General features: G+C 26.7%; 2 protein-coding genes across 2 annotated transcripts in view; one reads left to right on the forward strand and one right to left on the reverse strand.

The window, feature by feature from the left end:
- Positions 1–1,307: 1,307 nt before the first annotated feature.
- LOC113551119 lies at positions 1,308–17,415 on the forward strand. Its single transcript, XM_026953157.1, has 4 exons — positions 1,308–1,548; positions 1,656–1,807; positions 12,236–12,466; positions 17,115–17,415. Exons 2-4 carry the CDS (start codon positions 1,738–1,740, stop codon positions 17,252–17,254), a joined length of 441 nt encoding a protein of 146 aa, XP_026808958.1. The 5' UTR covers positions 1,308–1,548; positions 1,656–1,737; the 3' UTR covers positions 17,255–17,415.
- Positions 17,416–17,939: 524 nt separating this feature from the next.
- The window catches only part of LOC113551117 (mucin-5AC-like), a 35,697-nt gene continuing 33,148 nt past the window's right edge, over positions 17,940–20,488 (reverse strand). The window contains exon 12 of the mRNA XM_026953156.1: positions 17,940–19,475. Coding sequence (XP_026808957.1) covers positions 19,422–19,475 — 54 coding nt within the window. The 3' untranslated portion in view covers positions 17,940–19,421. The remainder of the gene's footprint in view (positions 19,476–20,488) is intronic.

Genomic DNA, 20,488 nt, shown 5'->3' on the forward strand with positions numbered 1-20,488 from the left:
TATACGTGCTTTTTTTTTTGTATAAATGTCTCCAACTACACTAAAAAGTCACGAAAGTGCCCTTGTTACACCGCGATATGTATTCCCCAAAAACATTAAAATATAAAAATATAATCAAATTTATAGTGTAACGCGTTCTTCTGGTAAGTTACTTCTTAATAATTAACGTCGTTACTCTTGCCGTTACCCAAAAATAATAGTAACGAAGTTACCATAATTGTAACTACGTTACAGTAACGAGTAACGCACGTCACGTTACCACCCAACACTGAATGCGAGTTAACGTCGACGGCCGGCCGTAGTTACGGCCTGGGGCCGCGCATCGTAATAGGCATATTATTTTATACAATATCGCCTGCGTTATTACTATTACTATTATTATTATTATTATTATTGTTGTTGTTATTAACGTCGTTGTGCGGTGTAACGACCGTGATCGGTGTTCCACGCAGTATCCCGCAGCCGCCGCGGTCCAGGAGAACACCTCCATCATATATATATATATATATCTAACAACAACGGCACAACAGGTAACTCAATTATCCCGCAGCCAGCTACCCCGGTACGCACACACAACAGGTACCGCGCCGACGGACAAAATATATAATTATGTATTTATCTATTATAATATTGGCGCATCGGTTTATTTCCTAGGCACTACTCTAAAAACAATATACACGGTCTGCCGTTACCGGTACGGTAACGGCGGCAATAATTACAATTAGTGATAAATTGTTATCGTCGTTTCGCCGTGACGACGAGACGCCGCCGCGTCAAACACGTCATAATCTCATCGGCCGCGTCCGCCCACGCGCGACAACCGACCTTTTACGGATATACTAACCCGCCTCTGTGCGTCATATAAACAGCGATCGGGTTTTCGGGTGTTCAGATGAAAGCGCCGTTCGCTCGTTTCGGACACGCGAGATCGTCGTCGTCGTCGTCGTCGTCTTTCGGCCACCATCACCGTCATCATCGTCATACCCCATCACAACACCCGCGTAACGTATACAACCGCTGTTTTCAATAATATTTCGCGGCCGTCCCGCCCTACCCTCCTCCCCCGGTCGTCTGGTCAGCAGCGTCTCGTGCGGCGTACACGGCCGATACGCAGCGCGTACACACGCGACGTCGCGCGCTCTCTCGCTCTCTCTCGCTCTCTCTCTCGCTCTCTCTCTCTCTCCCTCTCACCTGCGCCGCGGGCACGCGCGCGTTTTTCCGGACCGCCGCCGCCGCCGCACCGGATAGGCCGACCGCGAACACCCGCGCTCGAGGAAAAACACCCGCAGACGGAAAGTATATCACAGCGAGTCCGCCGACCAGGCGCAACACTCGTAATAATATTGCGGCGAGCGGCTGACGTCGTGAGACCATCACCGAATAATATCGTTTCTGTAGTTATTGTACCCACCACCTGTAGAGGCGCGCGACGGCATTCGCACACACGACGACGACGACGACGATATCGTCACAATATAAATAACGCTCTGCCCGCGATATCCGTCGACACTTGTATAATATTATCGTATTGCCGTGTTATATTAGGAGGTACACATATACGACTTGTTATCATTGTGGACGTCAATATTGGCGTATTATTATTGTTGTTGTTATTATTATTATTATTAAAAGTTAATAACTGTTATTTTTGTTAGATTATTGTTGTATTCGTCATCGTTACGCGCCGTCGTCATTTCGCGCCGACCGCATCATCACCGACTAACGCCGCGCGACAACATGGTACACTTGACGTTGGTCGCCAGCCTGGTTTTCGGCTTTGTCGCCGCGTCCGCCGCCGGCATCACCGGTAAGAATTCCGTATAAATATTATTATTATTTAATAATCTCGCACGCGATGATGGATTTTCCACATCGCAGTAAAAATCGTACCCGCCATAATAATAATATAGGTATATGAACCCCTTAGGGTACACGGTCTATACCGTGTTTTCGTCATACCTAATCGTTTCCGTCGTTCTGTTGAGATACGAGAACTGCACGTTGCGACATCATTAAAACGGCTTTTTAAAACATTTCGTAATTAATAAACACTATAATATTACACGCAACGTATTAATGAACGCTTAATTTACTTTTAAAATAGGTATATCGTTATTCCGCCAAATCAAAAATAAGTAATTTTTTTCCAATACTTTTATTTTGTTTATATTTTCACTAAACAAAAATCGACCGATCACAAGTAATTTAACAGTTGGGTTTTACATAATATATTCTGTACCTATTGCAATATGAGAGAAATAATGTGTTTGCTTACTACAGATATATAAGTGTTTTTAATAATATTGAAATATTATATTTACATGGATTTTAAAAAAAGATTCAAACGCTATTCTAAACAATTTAGATATGACTTTACTGATGTAAGCATATAATATACTATAATAATAATAGATATACTCGTACATTACTTGTATGTTTCTTTGGTGATTAACTTTGCTCTCAAAGTCAGCGCAATATAGCTTTATCGGGTTGGATTATTTTTTTTTTTTTTTTTTATCGAATATGAAGTAATAGAAACACTTGCAATATTTAATACTATAACTAATTTTTTATCAAAAATCATTAGGTATTATAGTTTTAATATTATTGAGTATATTTATGATTATTTGAACATGATTATTTTAGAATATATTATAACTATCATAAACACACGCTTTCAAATTATTTAACGTGAAATATTTTAATTAATTAGAAATATGTGCATGAAACTATATTAATTAGTTCTTAATTAGTAGTTTTATTTAGTGGTGTACAACGTATTATGCATAATATATTAATATAATATGTACTACGATTATATATTAGTATACAAATAAATGTTCATGTTATATCAATATGGCAATCAATTAGTTACCTGAAACTGTTGACTAATTATTATAATAATAAAATGAATAAGTCCGACATCAATAGTAAATTACACGTTGTTATAAAATACATTATAGTCATATAATTCATAAATTATAATAGTATCACGAATACCAAACTCTTTATTCATATTATAATCGTATAACACCGTTATTTGTTGCGTTTAACAATTTTTTTAATTTATAATGTTTCTAAATTATAATCAAACATTTCGTATATGGCTATGGCATATAACATATTTCATATTAATTGTTTAAATGAAGATGACAATGTGATTTACTTCTAGAAATAGGTATATTATTTGTTTTTATTCCATTTGACCAATTAGTCAAACCAAACGAGTATAAAATAATTCTCAGATCAATTCATAAACAAACAATACTTGTATCAGGAAAAAATACCATATATTGTAATAATAGACAGAAGACATCACAATTATTATGTTGCGAAAAAATCCAAGTGGTCGTTACTCGAACATCTATTGATGTCCAACATAGCATAACTTTTGGGCATTTACTAGACATCCACAATATAGAAATGACAATACTTATTTATTCATAATGTTCTAAATATAAAAACATTTTTACTTTATAATAGGTTTCGAGTGTATCACGCTATTGAGTAGGTTTATTTAATACATACCTTAAATTTTAATTCAATATATAATTATTGTATAATACATAATATGATTATAGGTAGATTTATATTACCACTGATGAGGTATTTATTTTTCAATGTTAGTAATACTAAATACTGTTATAACAAATTAAATTATTTTTGCTACAAATTTACTAATATTATAAAATATTAATATACAATTAAGTATATTAATATTTTTGTTACTAACTTATAAGTCAACACCGAACGGTGTAAAAAATTCGTAAAATGTTTAAACTAGTTAGTTAGACTAATATTTATTGAATTACAACGAAAAGACTAAAATTGTTAGTAGAAATATCATTATCTTTTGTTAAAATAACAATTTTGTCAACTGACAAATGTTTGACTTAAAATATCTATGAAAAAAAAATTATGAATTAAATGTATTTTTTGATTTTTAATTTCGATAAAAACACTTTGTAAAGAATCTTGTACTTATAAAATTGTCAAATTTTTTTGCTTAAAAAACAATTAACATAAATTTAATAAAAAAATAACATTTCAAATGTCTGTAAAAAGCTAAAAATGAGTCAAACAATTTTAACATTTATAATAAATATTTTACTATTTAATTATTATTATATTAATTTTTAAATTACAACAAAATAACAAAAATGATATAACGTACCTAAATATTTCTGTTTTTAGTATTTTTTTTTCGTGTTAACAATTATTTTGAAAATTAACTACTTGAATTATGTTTCATTGAATCCCTCGCCCTTGGAGACACTAGTGTCAATTTTATTTAGTATACTCCTAAGATCACCTCTCATTAACTTATTAACTAAAATTATTACTAAAGAATTAACGTTTTGTGGACAAGTTGTTTTAGTTTTAATTTCTTTAAAATTTCACTTAGATACAAACTCATTAATATCATAGTACCTATAAGATTTTGGAAATTTTAACTGAATTCTCAAAAATTGTTTTGTTAATAGTAGCTTTTAGTTAATAACTATAATATTATAAAATATATATATATATACATATATATGATAAATCTATAACGATTAACAAATCTAATTTTTTGTTAAACCTGAACTCTGCAGAAGTTATATTTAAAAGTCATTATAATATATAGTATATACTATTGGTTATAATTCTGTAAATCACGTTCAATTAAAATTTTAGCGTTATAAAAATGTAACATTACGAGTATAAAGGTTTTTTAGTTATAATATTAATTTAGTTATTATAATAAGTTGAAGACTTAGTTGATGAAAGTTGTCCACAACTATATTATTCGTGTCTCATGAATATATCAAAACTATTTTTGGAGTCACAAAATTAAGATGATGCTGCCCCCACATATGTCTCTATCTTACGAACATACAATATTGCAAATTTTCTTTCAGTAAAATTGAAATTTATGGTTAATTTTAATCTTAAAATATAAATCTTAATACATAATGTTCTTACCTTTGAGTTGAAGTCAAATTGCTCTAAAATTAAAAATAACACAACAATATCGATTCTACTGAAAGCAAATTTGCTATATTGTACGTTTGTAAGATGGAAAAAAATACATGCGTTTGTAGCATCCTCTTAATACTCAAACGCTTACTAAATCAATTTACTGTATTTGACATTTTCTACAAAGGTAAAATAAATTATAATATCAATGTAAACTGAATTTTAGTGATCATTGTCATACTTAATTAAAACCTCTGTATAATTGTTTCTTCTTTAAAAAAAAAAATTGAACTTAATTAATTAATAATTTATGTAAAAGATGTGCCTATAACTATATTGTTAACATCAAACGTGCCTTACACAGAATTCCAAAAGGTATTATAACAATTTATAGGACTTTTTTTCAGTACCATGACTTAACCCATTTATTAAATCCGAATGTTAGAAGATTTAAATAATGATAATTATCTTGTTATTAATAGTTTGTCAAAGAGGAGAAAGTACTTACATCAATAACTAATATTAAATGCATAAAAACACTATCAAATAATAATTGACACCTTGATTATGGTGGATATAGTAGATTGAATTAATTTGTACCGAAAAATCTGCATTTTAAAATGTAATTGTATGTTTAAAATATAATAATATAGGTATGTTAAATATTCTAAATACCTACTATTTTTAAAATACAATAAAATAAAAAAAATCAATCTTTGTTTGAATGTCTATTTCATCAAAACTTTACTTAAAATGTATAAAAAAATTATGCTTGTATTATATATTGCTTTGAATTTTCTAGTTATATTATGTACTATGTACCTACTAATTATGAGATAACTTGTATCAAACTTAAAATCATTAGTTACAAAAATTAAACATTTTATACATTTTCGACTACAAAACTATTAGAAAATTTTAGTGATTTTGTATTTTTATCAAAATAGTCGTACTTATTACCTATTTCTTTAATATTTTTCATTTGGCTATAAAAACATTTTATGAGATACCTTATATTAAATGTGATACAAATATTTGTAACGATACTTATAGAAAAAAACTAAAAACAACTTATTTAAAATGTCTATAAATAGCTTTAAAAAAGTTAAACTATTTAGAAAATTATGCCATGTGTATAAAATAATAAAATTAATAAACTAAACATTGCGAGTTAGAAATCCCTAGTTTTATAAATGTTAATTAGATTAAATTGTATACCAGATACCACCCTCAAAATTGAAAATAAAAGAATAAAAAAAGTCTCCAAACAAAAAAAAAACATCATTATAAACTCAAATCAAGAAAATCACTCCGTTCAGAAACTTACAACAAGCTATATATTGTTTCATGCATAATTTGATTAATCAATTTAGTTTAACAATATCTACTTAACATATTATATATTATTATAAATACTAATAATACTAAATTAAATTAGAGTTTTTAAACTAAAGTCAATAAGTACATTTATATTATAATATTATTTTTCACTTGTGAAGATGTTGAAGATGTCCACGTCAATATATCAAAAGTTGATATTTAAATATATTATATAGGTAATAATACATAAATCGTTTTAAGTGTTTATCAAAAAATTTATTTATTTATTTTTATGTAAACAGGAATGAACTTTTCGAAGTACATTTAAAGCTTAAAATATCCCTTTGTTAAAATTGATTTTTCCATGAACAATTACATTATATTATAAAGTGGATATTATTCATATTAACTGTGGATATACGAATTCCAAAATCAAATACATAATATTTATAAAATAATATTATTTTAAAAGTTATTTACGTTTTCTCTTAAGTTTGTTTTTTTTTTTATCACGCGGGGCACTATAAGTCTACATTATATTAATATAGACTATAATATATTACATCTAACTGGTATCTTCATTTTTAAAATTTCACAATCATAATCCATAATCTAAGCTTAAAAATATTTTATTTATTTAGATTCTAAACTTTAAAACGATTAATTGTGGCTTTCGAAAATATATAATTGAATACCTTATTAATTTCTTAGATTGTCTAATGTGTTTGTACAAAGAAGTATATTTATAATATATAATATAATATATTATACAAAGTAGTTGAAACTGTATTGTTTGTAGTTTTAGACCAACAAGTGGAAAGTTATAGTGTATGTATTTTCTGTATTTTCCTAAGTCTTATTACTATTTTAATATATATATATATATGTATGAAGATAATAGATTATTTTCTTGGTTAATTGGAAAAGTATTTTTTTAATTTTTTAATAGAAGTAAAAATTATTAGACATTTTTTCTAAATCTTCAAGGTTAAATATTTTCCAATACGTATAAACTGACAAAAAAAAATGTTAAATATAAATCCTATGACAGCATTTTAATTTGACCTACTATAAAGTACCCAAGACCATACTTTAAAAAAACTTTTAAACATTTTTACTAGCTATGAGGTAAGTTTAAGACGACATTATAAGACGTATTTGAAATATTTTAGAATTTTAAGAGATTTAACTCTTGCACACTAATGTTTATTAATGTACACAACATAGGCATTTCATAATGTATAATAAATTTCAATTATTTTAAATATCGTATTATAATTGAATTGTAAGTAAGTACGTATTATAAATATTTAAATTTGTTAAATTGTTATTTAAGATGGTTAGTTCGAATTCAATTTGTAAGTTTTTATAAGTTTTTTTGTAAACGACATTATTACATTATAATAAACAGGATGATTTATCAAGTTCCTGTATGTTCAACTCTTTATTATTTAATAATGCAATATTATTATAATTTTAATTTTTGGAATATTAAGTTTATCTATTAGTAATAGACGTAACTAGAGCCATTAAATTGAGTGGGCTCAAGCCCATAGTTAAAATGTTTATAACAGAGATAATGGGTTAAACAAGAAAATATATTAAAATTATGAATACCAAAATTTTCAATAAAGAAATTCAATTTCAATAACTTTCAATTCTTATTTCATTTTAGGTGGACTTCTCAAGCCTCTCAGGCTAAAGAATGGGCAAAACCTAAGCCCACCCAAGCCCCCTCCTTATTTACGGTAATAGACTATTACCTATTCAAAAGACATTTAGTACTATTTATATAACTAAAGTATTATGTATTGAAAGTTTATATGAGCAAATTAAAATTGCTCATATCATTTTTATTTTTCATCTAACATATTAGTACGAAATTATATACAAATTTGATTAATTTATTAATGGGCCACTAAAATATAATTGACTACATTATCAAATTGATTTATTAGATATTTAGTAATTTTGTTTAAACGTTCCTACAAAACAACATATTTATCCATTACTAAACCCAATAATATTTGACAATAAAACAAAAAAACATAACAAATAATATAATACATAAAGATGGATGATAAGTGAACTTTTATCCATGGATTAAATAAAAATTAATATGCAGGTAAATATAAAATAATAATAATATTATATGCTTGACCTTATATGTATAATAAAACCATTAACCGAGACTCGCTGAAAAATAATATTAAAATAACTAATTGTATTCTCATTTAAAGGCAAAATAATTCAGTTATTACGCACAATTTAAACATTTTTTAATTACATTTGCGAGTAAAAAGTAAATATCCTGGTTTTTTTCACCACGTTTAAATGTTGCTGAGTATGGTCAATTTCGTCATTTCGCTATTAAAACCAAATAAAAACGTGCAAAATATACTTATATATATATAAATATATACATTTTATTATATAATATTACCTATTCACTACTGCGGTAGCTATGATGCTTTATTTTTAGGAAAATTCGCAATTAACGCATCTACGAAAGCCGGTTAGTCTACCATTTTTTCGTTACACCGAATCATGTTAACTCGACCGAAATTCGCATCACAGTAATTGCTGCTTATATTATTTATAATAATATAATCGAAATATTTTAAAACACATAGTCCTTTGTTCGGCTTTATAATCAGATACCCACATCCGATTACTAACGCACAATTAAGTACATCCGCATACGCCACTATGCACAGCAATCGGACTTAGACTTGAAATTTCCACTCTGTCATTTTGAAATACCGAAATTCTTCGGCACTTATTGTCACCCTTTATTATAAATAATAATACTAAAATCAAACAAAAGATTATGACTACTTACATCCTACATATGAATCACGAGTAGGTATACAGAATAGTACTGTACGACACATATGCTATAAATCTATAATATGCATAATAATTTATCATTTTTCCTCCATAACTACTGAAATCCCACTGTATTTCTTTAACGGTTAAAGCAATTTAATAAAATTATTATTTTTATTATTGCATGCCTATATTATTTTGTAGTATCGCTGGTAAAATAAACAATAATAATTACCTCTAAATGATGATTTAATAGTTTGTAGTATATTATTATAGTTAATATAGGCACTGTAAGACTGGGTTGATATATTATTTATATTCAAAATATTTAAATTTGACTAATGAAAAAAATAGTTGATAAAACTGATACCTATAATAGAGCATCTATTATGATTTATTATTATCCATGATTAATTTTATTTATTTTTATTCTTATTGATTACATAATATATTTCAGGGTATTATTACATCTCAGTTATTAACGCATAATATATTAATTAATTCAATTAGTTAAATTAAATTTAATTAATTAATACAAAACACATTTATTATAAATAATAAAAGATATAATGTTTATAAACAAGGTGGTCAATAGTTGACTTTTTAATCAACAGTTAAAAAGGAATAATACTTTACCAATATAACTCATATTGTTTTATTTTTGTAAATACGATAAGGGCTCTTAATAAGGGCTTCAAGCAATATCGCCAATTCATATATTACACTATACTGTTTTATTATCATCGTATAGACACGTTGTGATCACGCCATGTTTTATTAAATCTGTTTAATCAATTTATGTTACCTATTTATAAATTTCCTATTATAAACTATTTTGAAATTATTATAACAGTAAAGATAATTCAATGAAATACAATTCAAAAGTTCAAAGCACATTAAACGTCAATTATTCAATTACTCGTTGTCGGAAAATCTAAAACAGCTATAATAATACCTACGTATATTACTATCATAATATTCATAAATAGATTCTTAATTATTCCGCCTGAGCAAGATTCCGAGTATTATACCCTTAGAAAGTATTATACTATCCAGTTTATTAATATTGTTTATGTACTAAAATATATAACAATTGTCTATATTTTATAATATAGATGTACATAATTCTATATTTTAAATTATAAAACTATATATTTTCCATTAAATTTGTAGATGTTATAAATCAATTTTAAATTATATGAAAATCTGAAAAACCACAAAGTGTATTTATTACAATTTTATATTTATAATAGTGAAGATATTATGTTGTCAAACATTAAAAAACATAATTTATTTAAAATAATCATATAATAATGTAGGTAAGTAGTATATAGAATATATATAAGTACTTACACGTGCAGCAATAGTCTGAAAGTCTGAACAAGTGACGTGTTTAAATTTATCAAAATGGGGCGTAATTTTATGCTCAGCATAAATAATGATAATAATTTCATCAATATTAAGAAGCATATTTCATATAATATTACTACAAAACATAAACTCAGTTCAATGAAGGTGGCTCTAACTCTAACACATCGTGCAAGAATCTATTAACTATTAAGTTCTCTTATATATATATTATTATTGTCACTACTCTGTACTGCAATATAAAACATAATCACCTACGTCTCGTGAGACACTTGATGAACTATTAAATACTGAAAAGATTAACGGCAAAGAAAAAAGGTATAAAGAAAACCAATTCCGGGTTTTTTTTTTCATATGGAACTTTCACTCTTAGGTACTTGAATATTCATATAAACTAAATTATACATTTTAATAAATATTACATACTAAATACCAGTATTACAGTATATTTATTGAGCAGATTTAGCACCGCTTAGTTTTATTCATTTGCCTATTATTTTAAATTTTATAATAAAAAGATACGATTTTGATTTTGTATTACCTAGTGGCTAGTCGCTAGTATTAAAAATCTCAGATTGTATCAACTAAATAACGAATACAACAATCAACAGCTATAAATATAAAGCATAAACAACGCTAAAACTGAAAATAGTATATATATGATAATTATAATAATTCATTGAGTTAGGTACTTGGGTATATCTATTCGATAACTTAATTGAGAAAATATATAGTACTGTATTGTACTTTTTTATAGTTGTTAAATGTAGATAGTTCTTATTTTTTTAATAGATAACAATACATTATCTCTCAGTCAATAGGTAGATATATTAAAATTTAAAAATAAAAAAAAATTCTAACAGAAAACCTTATTTATGTACCTATCGATTTAACACAATTTCTGGCATATTAAAAACATATCTTATTTATAAAACGTCAATACGTCATATATATGTTTTATCTGATTTTAATTTTAAAAAAACACTTTGAAATAATTGTGCATTCCTTTCTTCTAGTTTGGTTCTAGAAAATTTGATAATCTATTGACTATTAATCATGCACTTATATTAAATTTGTTGAATTTATTAACTTTTATAAAGGAATTTAATCCTAAAAAATTATTTTTATGTTAATATAATATTATAAAGATGTTTAGCAATTGTTAAATGCAAATACATGGTATACTATTTACTATATTATGCTAATTATGGAAAAACAATTGTAAATAAGTTTTATCTTTTTGACAACAGAAACATGATTGACAATTGTTCGGATTATTATTGTATAATATATATTATTATACTCAATTTCACAGAAACGGTTTACTAACATTAAGATGTGCACTTAACTTATATAATAAAATAACGATAACGACAAACGACAAGATTGCATAAAATGTAAATTTCTTTGCAATATTCAAAACATGTAAACGCCCTAAAATATTCAGCTCCCAACATCCCTATCGAAATTATGTAACTGAACATTCTCCTCTAAATAAGCTCTATACTGCAACTATAATAGTATAATAAATTTTTAATAATTTCCTTAAACGTTTGGTATATACATTATATTATGTACATCAATGATCTAAAACACGGATTATAATTAACCATCACTTACCCACCTTATTATTAATAAATTATGAACGTATTATTCAAGTAAAATTTATAATGACTTACTTGAAATTTAAATTACAAATTGTATTATACGGATTCCTTACAAATTACCACTGACGACATGGTGTTTGTGTATGCTACAGATGACGGCACCGAAGGTTTGTCGGCGGTGGCAGCGCCCTGGGAGGACAGTCGTTTGGACGAGAGGATCTATGCCGATACGCCAAATTATTTGACGTTTCAGCTGAACAGCAAGAGATATTCCGTACCTTATCATCCGGTGGCCAGATTGAGGGCCAGTCAAACGGCCGGTGTGGTGCTACCATACGCCATGATTGCCAACAGGAACTACGTAAACGACGATGTAAACCGATGTAATGATATAAGTAACAATCGTATTTAGTTTTATAATATAATAATATTATACGTAAGTCTTATAGGTTCTGACGATATAAGCACATATTTCTACTTATACACGAACAGCCCTTTATAATCCCCTCAAGCCCTCTCCAAATACGCCTATACAAAGAGCTACTGATGTTTCTACTTGTACCTACAGCCATTTTATTGAAAAAAAAATCGCAGCAAACGAATTGTTTCCCGAGATCCTTTTTCCATACTAATTGCGTCCGATTTAAATACATTATTTCACTATTGGTATAATACAGACTTAGGACTGTCAATAGTAATGTTGAATAATATATGTTTTTTCAAGCATCTAACGCAATACATATTTTATTAATAATTTTTGAAAACATCACTCACAATTATTAAACTTATGTTTAAATGGTCAATGATCGTTCCAAGAAAATGGCGTACAATTGAAACACTTATACTAAAAGTATAAATTTAAAAGGACTTTTCGATACTACCTGGTACCTCATAATAATATTCTTATAAGCCTATTTCTATTTAAACCTTTAAAAAAATAATAATAAATAATATTTTATACACGAAATATTTCTTCACCTTAATCCATTTTTCGACTTTTTTTTACCAACCCCAGGCAGATGTCTAAGTTATCTTAAATGTCCTTCGGCACTGATACTAAGGAAGGAGTAAGTCCGGTGGTTTTCTGTTGCTTTCTGTAATAATACAATACTTTATATTATTGTATTATTAAAGATTTATACCTATACCTAGCTGCAGGTGAATAATATGCGCATCGTACCTTTGGCTTGACATTTATTAGGAATTGATCGGTACATGTATAGTCGGTTCGGAGGTAATTAGAAATCATTATATCGCTATAGGAATAACTATACCACGCACCACATCTTCTACCCAAGTATTATAATACGTGAATGGTGAAACGGAATCGGTTTGTTTGATTTTCATAGCCGGATTTTCGTTACACTTAAATTACACTATCGCACACGAAAAAAATGAAAAGAAAAACTGCTATGAATAATCAAGAATAGGACAGCTCAGGACACGAATTCTGAGAAAACCATGTATAAATATATATATGTGTATGCGGTATACTAATGAGTCTATAACGAAACACCAACCTTTGAATCGTTTATAAAGCTAGATTCACACTTACGTTATCTGAGGTGTTGTATTGTGTCTAAAAGTAGTTGAGTTAGGCTCAACTCACGATAGATCATAGTTAATACATAGTCAATATATAAATGTACCATGACTTTATTTAATACGATTAACTCTGATGAACTAACCGCCTGCGGGGAATTAGCTAATGATTATAAGTATCTACACATAATATGCAAAATGCTGGAGTTGCTGGAGTGTATCTATCTATAACTTTTGTATTTGTAAGCAATATTTTTCGTGAATATTTCTGGTACAATAAACTATTCAAACGTGGAAAATATGATTTTATGGATAATATGCATAAACCCTTAAATATTCGCCACAGAATTTCATCATTAAATTTTTTATTTATATAATATTATGATTATTGTTTGTTATCGATTTTGACTATTTGTAGAACAACTTGGATGGGTTACATGAAGTATGCCTTACAGCTGCCACTGCCTATATAATATAAAACTATATAATTGCAAATTCTTGCGAATTACTTAAAAATTATTTTTGGTGGTTTGAAGTGGTTAGTATTATATTGGTGAGCCAAATTCAACGCCATGCAGTTCAATCAATAGATGGTTTATTAGTTTCTTTACTTAAGTTTTTCTGAACTAGGTACTTTAGGTACTTATACGTATATATAAATATATAATTTATCACTTGCGCTTATTGCAATTTAATTGTATACAAATTGTAACAAACACTCACACACACACACACACACACACACACACACACATACATACACACAAAAATGAATTCATAAGAAAAACGAAAGACTCTCAATCGTTCATTCGTGTCGTAGTCCTTATTCTATATAATGACACTACTTTTCACTTTATTCCCTGGAAAGTGGAAGGTCTCTCGAGACTGCACGAGATTCGTTACCGTTGATATGACGTACACGAGTATTCATCGCTGCACGCTAAACAAACAAACAGCGTTATTTCGGTAAAAACAGTTTTGTTTCCTTTTCCTAAACACATAATATTATACATTAAACATGTGACGAGTAATGTCAATTTTGTATGACGGAAGTAAATAACACAACGTTGACCAATCAATAACAATAAAAAATTATAGGATTTTTTCATTATAACTTATTATACAATAATAGAAAATCCCACGTAGTGTGCATACCTAACAGTCAAAATATACTCGAAATATCATGAAAATATATTATTATTCATTTCGCGTGTTCTTCGATACTAGGATTATGTTATTGTTTTTAAAAAACCCGTTGTTATTCAGTTCGTATTATATCGTTTATAATAATATATAATTATCACAACATAGTAGTATTAGTAACTACACTGTAAACCCAATAATTTATTTATGTATTGTATTCGTTCTGTTTATTATTCAAAATTAACCACCCAAAAAATATTTTTATGCGTATTTTCAAGTCATCGTTTGAATAATCGAATCGTTACCATCACATATTATTAAAATGTTCGATAATTAAAAATCGGAAAATAAAACCATTTCAAGTAATAAATAGTAAAATGCCTGTATGTGTAAATCAAATAACAGTAATATCAACAATTGTAAATATTGCAATTATTAGTTATATTAAAAATTATACAATACGAATTGGATATTGAGCGATTTATGGCTAGTTTTATGTCAACATAGTCCGTTTGAATCTGAATAAACAGTCATATACTCATATAATATATGTTATTATAATATTATTTATATTTTGTATCTATAAAAAAATATATAATTACACGTAATTATAACAATCATTTCAAGCCCCAACCATAAAACTGAAAGGTAATAAAATTAAACATATAGAAATAATTGTAATAGGAATCAAATGTTTATGCGGCCATACCGAACTGTTATAAATAATAAAATACAATTGAATAACATTTCCATACTATTATTTCACTTATTATTATACATATTACAGAGTGTACATCAAATGAGCTATGAAAAAAACAATGAAAATTCAAAATAACAATAACTTAATTCAAAGAAATTTGTCAAAACAAACCATTTTTTTTACCCACAATAATTACAACCAACTTATTAAAATGCTACGAATTTTGCTTTGAGATATAATTTTTAAAATTATTGAGGCATTTTATAAGAAGTATTTTTTAGTAATAATATAAAAAAAATAGAAGAACTATTATGAACATAATACAATTACATTGAATTAATCATAATATTTAAGTTATCACTCATGTTTTGTGGGGGTTATCGAAAATATAATAAATTAAAGTACACGTGTACGGTTTTCATCACACGAAAATCGTGCAAACATAATATTTTACATTGAAAAAAAAACAATTTTACAGTAAAAATAAAAATAGTTGTATTTAAACAGATAAATACCACACAAAATCATTCCATTCAAGGAATAAGTTGACAATGTTTACGATATTTTATAACAGTTGTGTAAGTATAATAATGATATACCATTGATATTGATCACACACCTAATTGGTTTATTTAAACCTTGATGTGAATTTGCGATATTTAAAAAAATATGAATGCAACTTCGAACAATGATTTGTATTTTTTAGAACTTTTTGTCATAATTAGGGATATTAATTGAAGAAATGTAAAAAACGTACCAGAAATGTCTATAAATGCACTAAGGTATACATTTAATATTTTTTTAAACAGCCTAAATCAAAATTTAAAAAATATTAAAAGTATGATCTTACTAAAAAAACTCTATTTTTATGTACATATTTAATTTAAAAATAATCAAGGAATTAGTTTTACCGTATAGAATGTGTTGAATATACTTTGTCATTGAGTAGATCACAATAATGGATGTGTTTAATTTTGATTATATGATAAATCTTTGTGCACGAAAAATAATTCTGATTGGAGATAGTCTGCCTATACTGCCTAAGAATATAACCTAAAAAAAAACTATAAACTAGATTTTCTATCAGAAACCAAACATGAATTTGAAAATTGAAGTACTTGTACTTTTACTTTTACTGCTTTTAAAGGTAAAATCGAACACAATAATAATACCTAACAAGAAAAAATTTATACATCAGTGTAAATAAACTAAATACATTCATTGCAGTTCCGCTCGTAATCTAAAAATATATGATATTTATATATTTCATATTTTTACAAATTATACTTTTTTTAAAAAAAATAGAAATATACTGCGTGTAAAATAAAAAATAATTACAAATGTGTTAAATAAATTATTTACTGAAATTGTAAAACTAACGTAAAATACAATAAAACAGAAAAATTACTTTGAAAATCAAAAATATTAAAATATGCAACAAACAATGAAAAATTAAAGTTTCATAATTGAATTTAAATATTTTAAGTTTGTGACTTGTGCTAGAATAACTACCTCTACAATACATAATATTGTTATTGCAATAAGATAAAAAAAAATATTTTTCTAGAAATTCACAACCTTAGTGTTAGATAGCACGTACGTAATACTCGTAGTATAATATTTTAATCATATGTGTGTCATTGCAGTTGAACCAGTGTGGAAGCCGACTGCTGCTGAGCTATTGACTGTACTAATGAACCGCCGGAAGAATACAGACACTGGAATGGACAACACAAATTTTATGCGATTCGGCATCAGTAAAAGAACGCGTTTCTATGATAATTAAAGAGCCTTCAGCGCGTGCGCTTCTTATTTCTGTAACGGCCATTGTCGGCTATTATTATTATTATTATTATTATTATTATTATTCCAAAATAGTTTAATTGCTTTGACATTACATTTGAGCAGGAGATAACAAAAATTATAAACAAATAATGTCAAAATTCATATTTTATCGTTTTGTTTTATTTTTTTTAGTTATTTTATTGGTTTTAATAAAACATTTTTTTTTCTAATCATTTCATCACATATTATATTCGTATACACAATTATAATAAAAATAATTTAACATACCTAAATTATATTATTATAATAATGTCCCTACACGTATATCACGCGTAGGTAAGTTATAATATATAATATAGAGCAGGGGTGAGCAACTGGTGACCCAGTGGCCAGTCGTACTACATTTCAAATTACTTAATAAAAATATAAAATGTTAGAATTTTTTAGTATTTTATTTTATTATATTTATAAAATGGACATAACTTTTATTGTAAAGCGTGGATATGAATTCTTATCTAGTAATGAACTATAAATGTCAATTGTAAATTTTATTGACCTTTTTTTGTTTTTGTTTTCTATGTTTTCTGGTCCATAAGATTTTCACTTTAAAAAAATTGGACCTCTAGTATAGCATTGAGTTGCCTATCCATAATATAGATAGTATTATACTCGTATATAATACAATATGTGGACACTGCAGTGAACAATTTTATTTATTTTTTAATTTCAAAAAAGTAAAATTCACAATCAGTAAAAAGAATTGTTGTAGTAGTTTTCTGAACACAGTAAGTTAGTGATGAAAAAACAAAAAAATAAACGACAATTAACAGACTGTTATCATTATTATTGTAAACATTTCGTGCGATGGGCGACTAATGAACACGTCTTATGTTTATTTTTTTTTTACACATTACGTATACATAAAGTTAAACATTTAAATAGATAATAATAGATATATTATAGAGAGAAAGCTAGAAAAATATTTAATATCTACCACATAGTAGCTATACATCTGTTACACATGGATGAATCGTTATTAAAAAATATACTGACAGTAAACATATCGACAGCAGTCCTGACAGTACATAACGGAAATAAAAACTAAGGTATACTCAATAATTGGTGATTGTTGAACCGGAAATACTTTTAGTCAGTCTCCAGTGACCCACCAATGCACATAGTGTTCTCACTACTCTCGGGCCAAAGAAAACATTTGTGACTGCTGGTCCCCGATGAGACACAATCATCATAATATTATGTTATAACACTACGTTATTAACAAAATAAAGTACGCTGTAAGAATAAGTTTTTTTTTAAACATATATAAATAATATATGTAAGTATAATAAAAAATATATATATATAATATTACGTATGTATATAATAATTAAGCGCGTATTTCACTTATTAATGTATATTTATAAATATATACAATAGGTAGTAGTTATCTGTATTAATACCGACAATGCGAAAGTAAATACGTAAAGAGGAACTTTCATTATTGTTTTAAACGAATAGAAAACAAACTTAGTACACATATTATTATAAATATTATATCTTTAGATACTTTTTCGACGGTTATAACAACAATAAATCCATATAATCTACTATCGCGATGTATGGTTTCAATGTAGGAAATAAACCATCGAGTTGTACAAAAAGGGAAAAAATATTGAAGTTAAAAATTTTTATATACAATCCATTTAAAGAATTCATCAAGAAATTTTCCTAAGAATTTCATTAAAAATAAATTGTAATAAAAACAAAATCTTCAATTTACATAATTAATATTATATACGCAATAGCTATAAAAATAAAAAGACAGAGAGTTTAATTGTTAATTATTTAACAGTATTTTTCAAAAGATCTTAAATAATATATCAATGATGAATCGTTTAGCACGAATGATCATGAATTATAATTTGCTTATCACAGAAACGCTGATTGAACTCGGAGATTATTGATCGTCCTGACTTATAATAATTTTGTTCGAAACCTACATGTGAACTTCTAAGAGTTTCATATAGTACAATGTACAAAAGAGAGTCACCATCCTATAATAATACTAACAAATAGTAATAAAAGATATAATGAAATTATTAATTACTTATGTAATAACTAACGATATAATGTGTATATATAAAAAATAAAAGATGTGTACGATGTCATTAAAACGAATCCAATACACCTCCTGATAGTTTACTTGCATACAGATTCACCACCTGAAATCATTAATAAATTCGATTAAATTATAAACAAAACAAACAACTATACAAGGTGATTCACTAAGCATACACAGTGCACACATGCACAATACAGTTTTTATTTTATTTTTAGAGTTTTAGAATTTTTAAATAGATACATTTAAAGATCATATTTTCAAATCATTTATAGATAATGTAAATTGTTAAACAGGTAATTTTTTTGAAAATTAAAAAGTACCTAAATCAAAATTTGAACAAGTTATTTCTAAATTATAAAATTTAAATATGTTAACTGCTAAGAATAAAAATCCTTAAAAATAGTTTTACAAAAAGTAACAAATATGATACAGATTTAATGTAATACGTAAAATACTAAAACATATTTATAAAATATAAATTGTTAATAAATTAGGTAATAATATTAATTAGTTATTATTATAGTTTTAAAATTATACCCTTCATATATTCCAAATATATTATGGATAATAAATCAATAGTATACAACGTTATACAACTCATAAGCTACTTGTTCAAATGTTGATTTAGATTCATCAAAATTTAAAAAATAAAACATCTGCCTTATGGTGTAAAAAAAAAAAGAAAAAATTCTTTATTTTCAGCGTGAACTAATTATGAGGAATCTTGTATTCAATTTTCAAGTCTTAAGTATAAAAACAAAATTTTTTATGAATTTTTAAATACAAAATAATTTGATAATTTTCATGATTTTTATGAATTTAATCAAAATTCTAAATTTAAATAATCATAAAAAAATATTGTGACAATAGATTTTTAATATTTTTCAATTGAGAAATAATCAATTTATGAGGACTCATTGAAATCGTCTTTCAATGTTGTTCATATAATTATTTTTTTATAAATGTATGCACTACTACATAATACCATGCACCTATAAATATATAGATATGATAATATTTATTGTTATATTATATGACGTACAGTTGTCAATAGTACAATATAATAATAATTTTTCTAGAAGTATTAAATGTCGAGTGTTAACATTCCATATA

The sequence above is a fragment of the Rhopalosiphum maidis genome, chromosome 2 (genome assembly GCF_003676215.2).
Source record: "Rhopalosiphum maidis isolate BTI-1 chromosome 2, ASM367621v3, whole genome shotgun sequence".
Lineage (NCBI taxonomy): Eukaryota > Metazoa > Arthropoda > Insecta > Hemiptera > Aphididae > Rhopalosiphum > Rhopalosiphum maidis.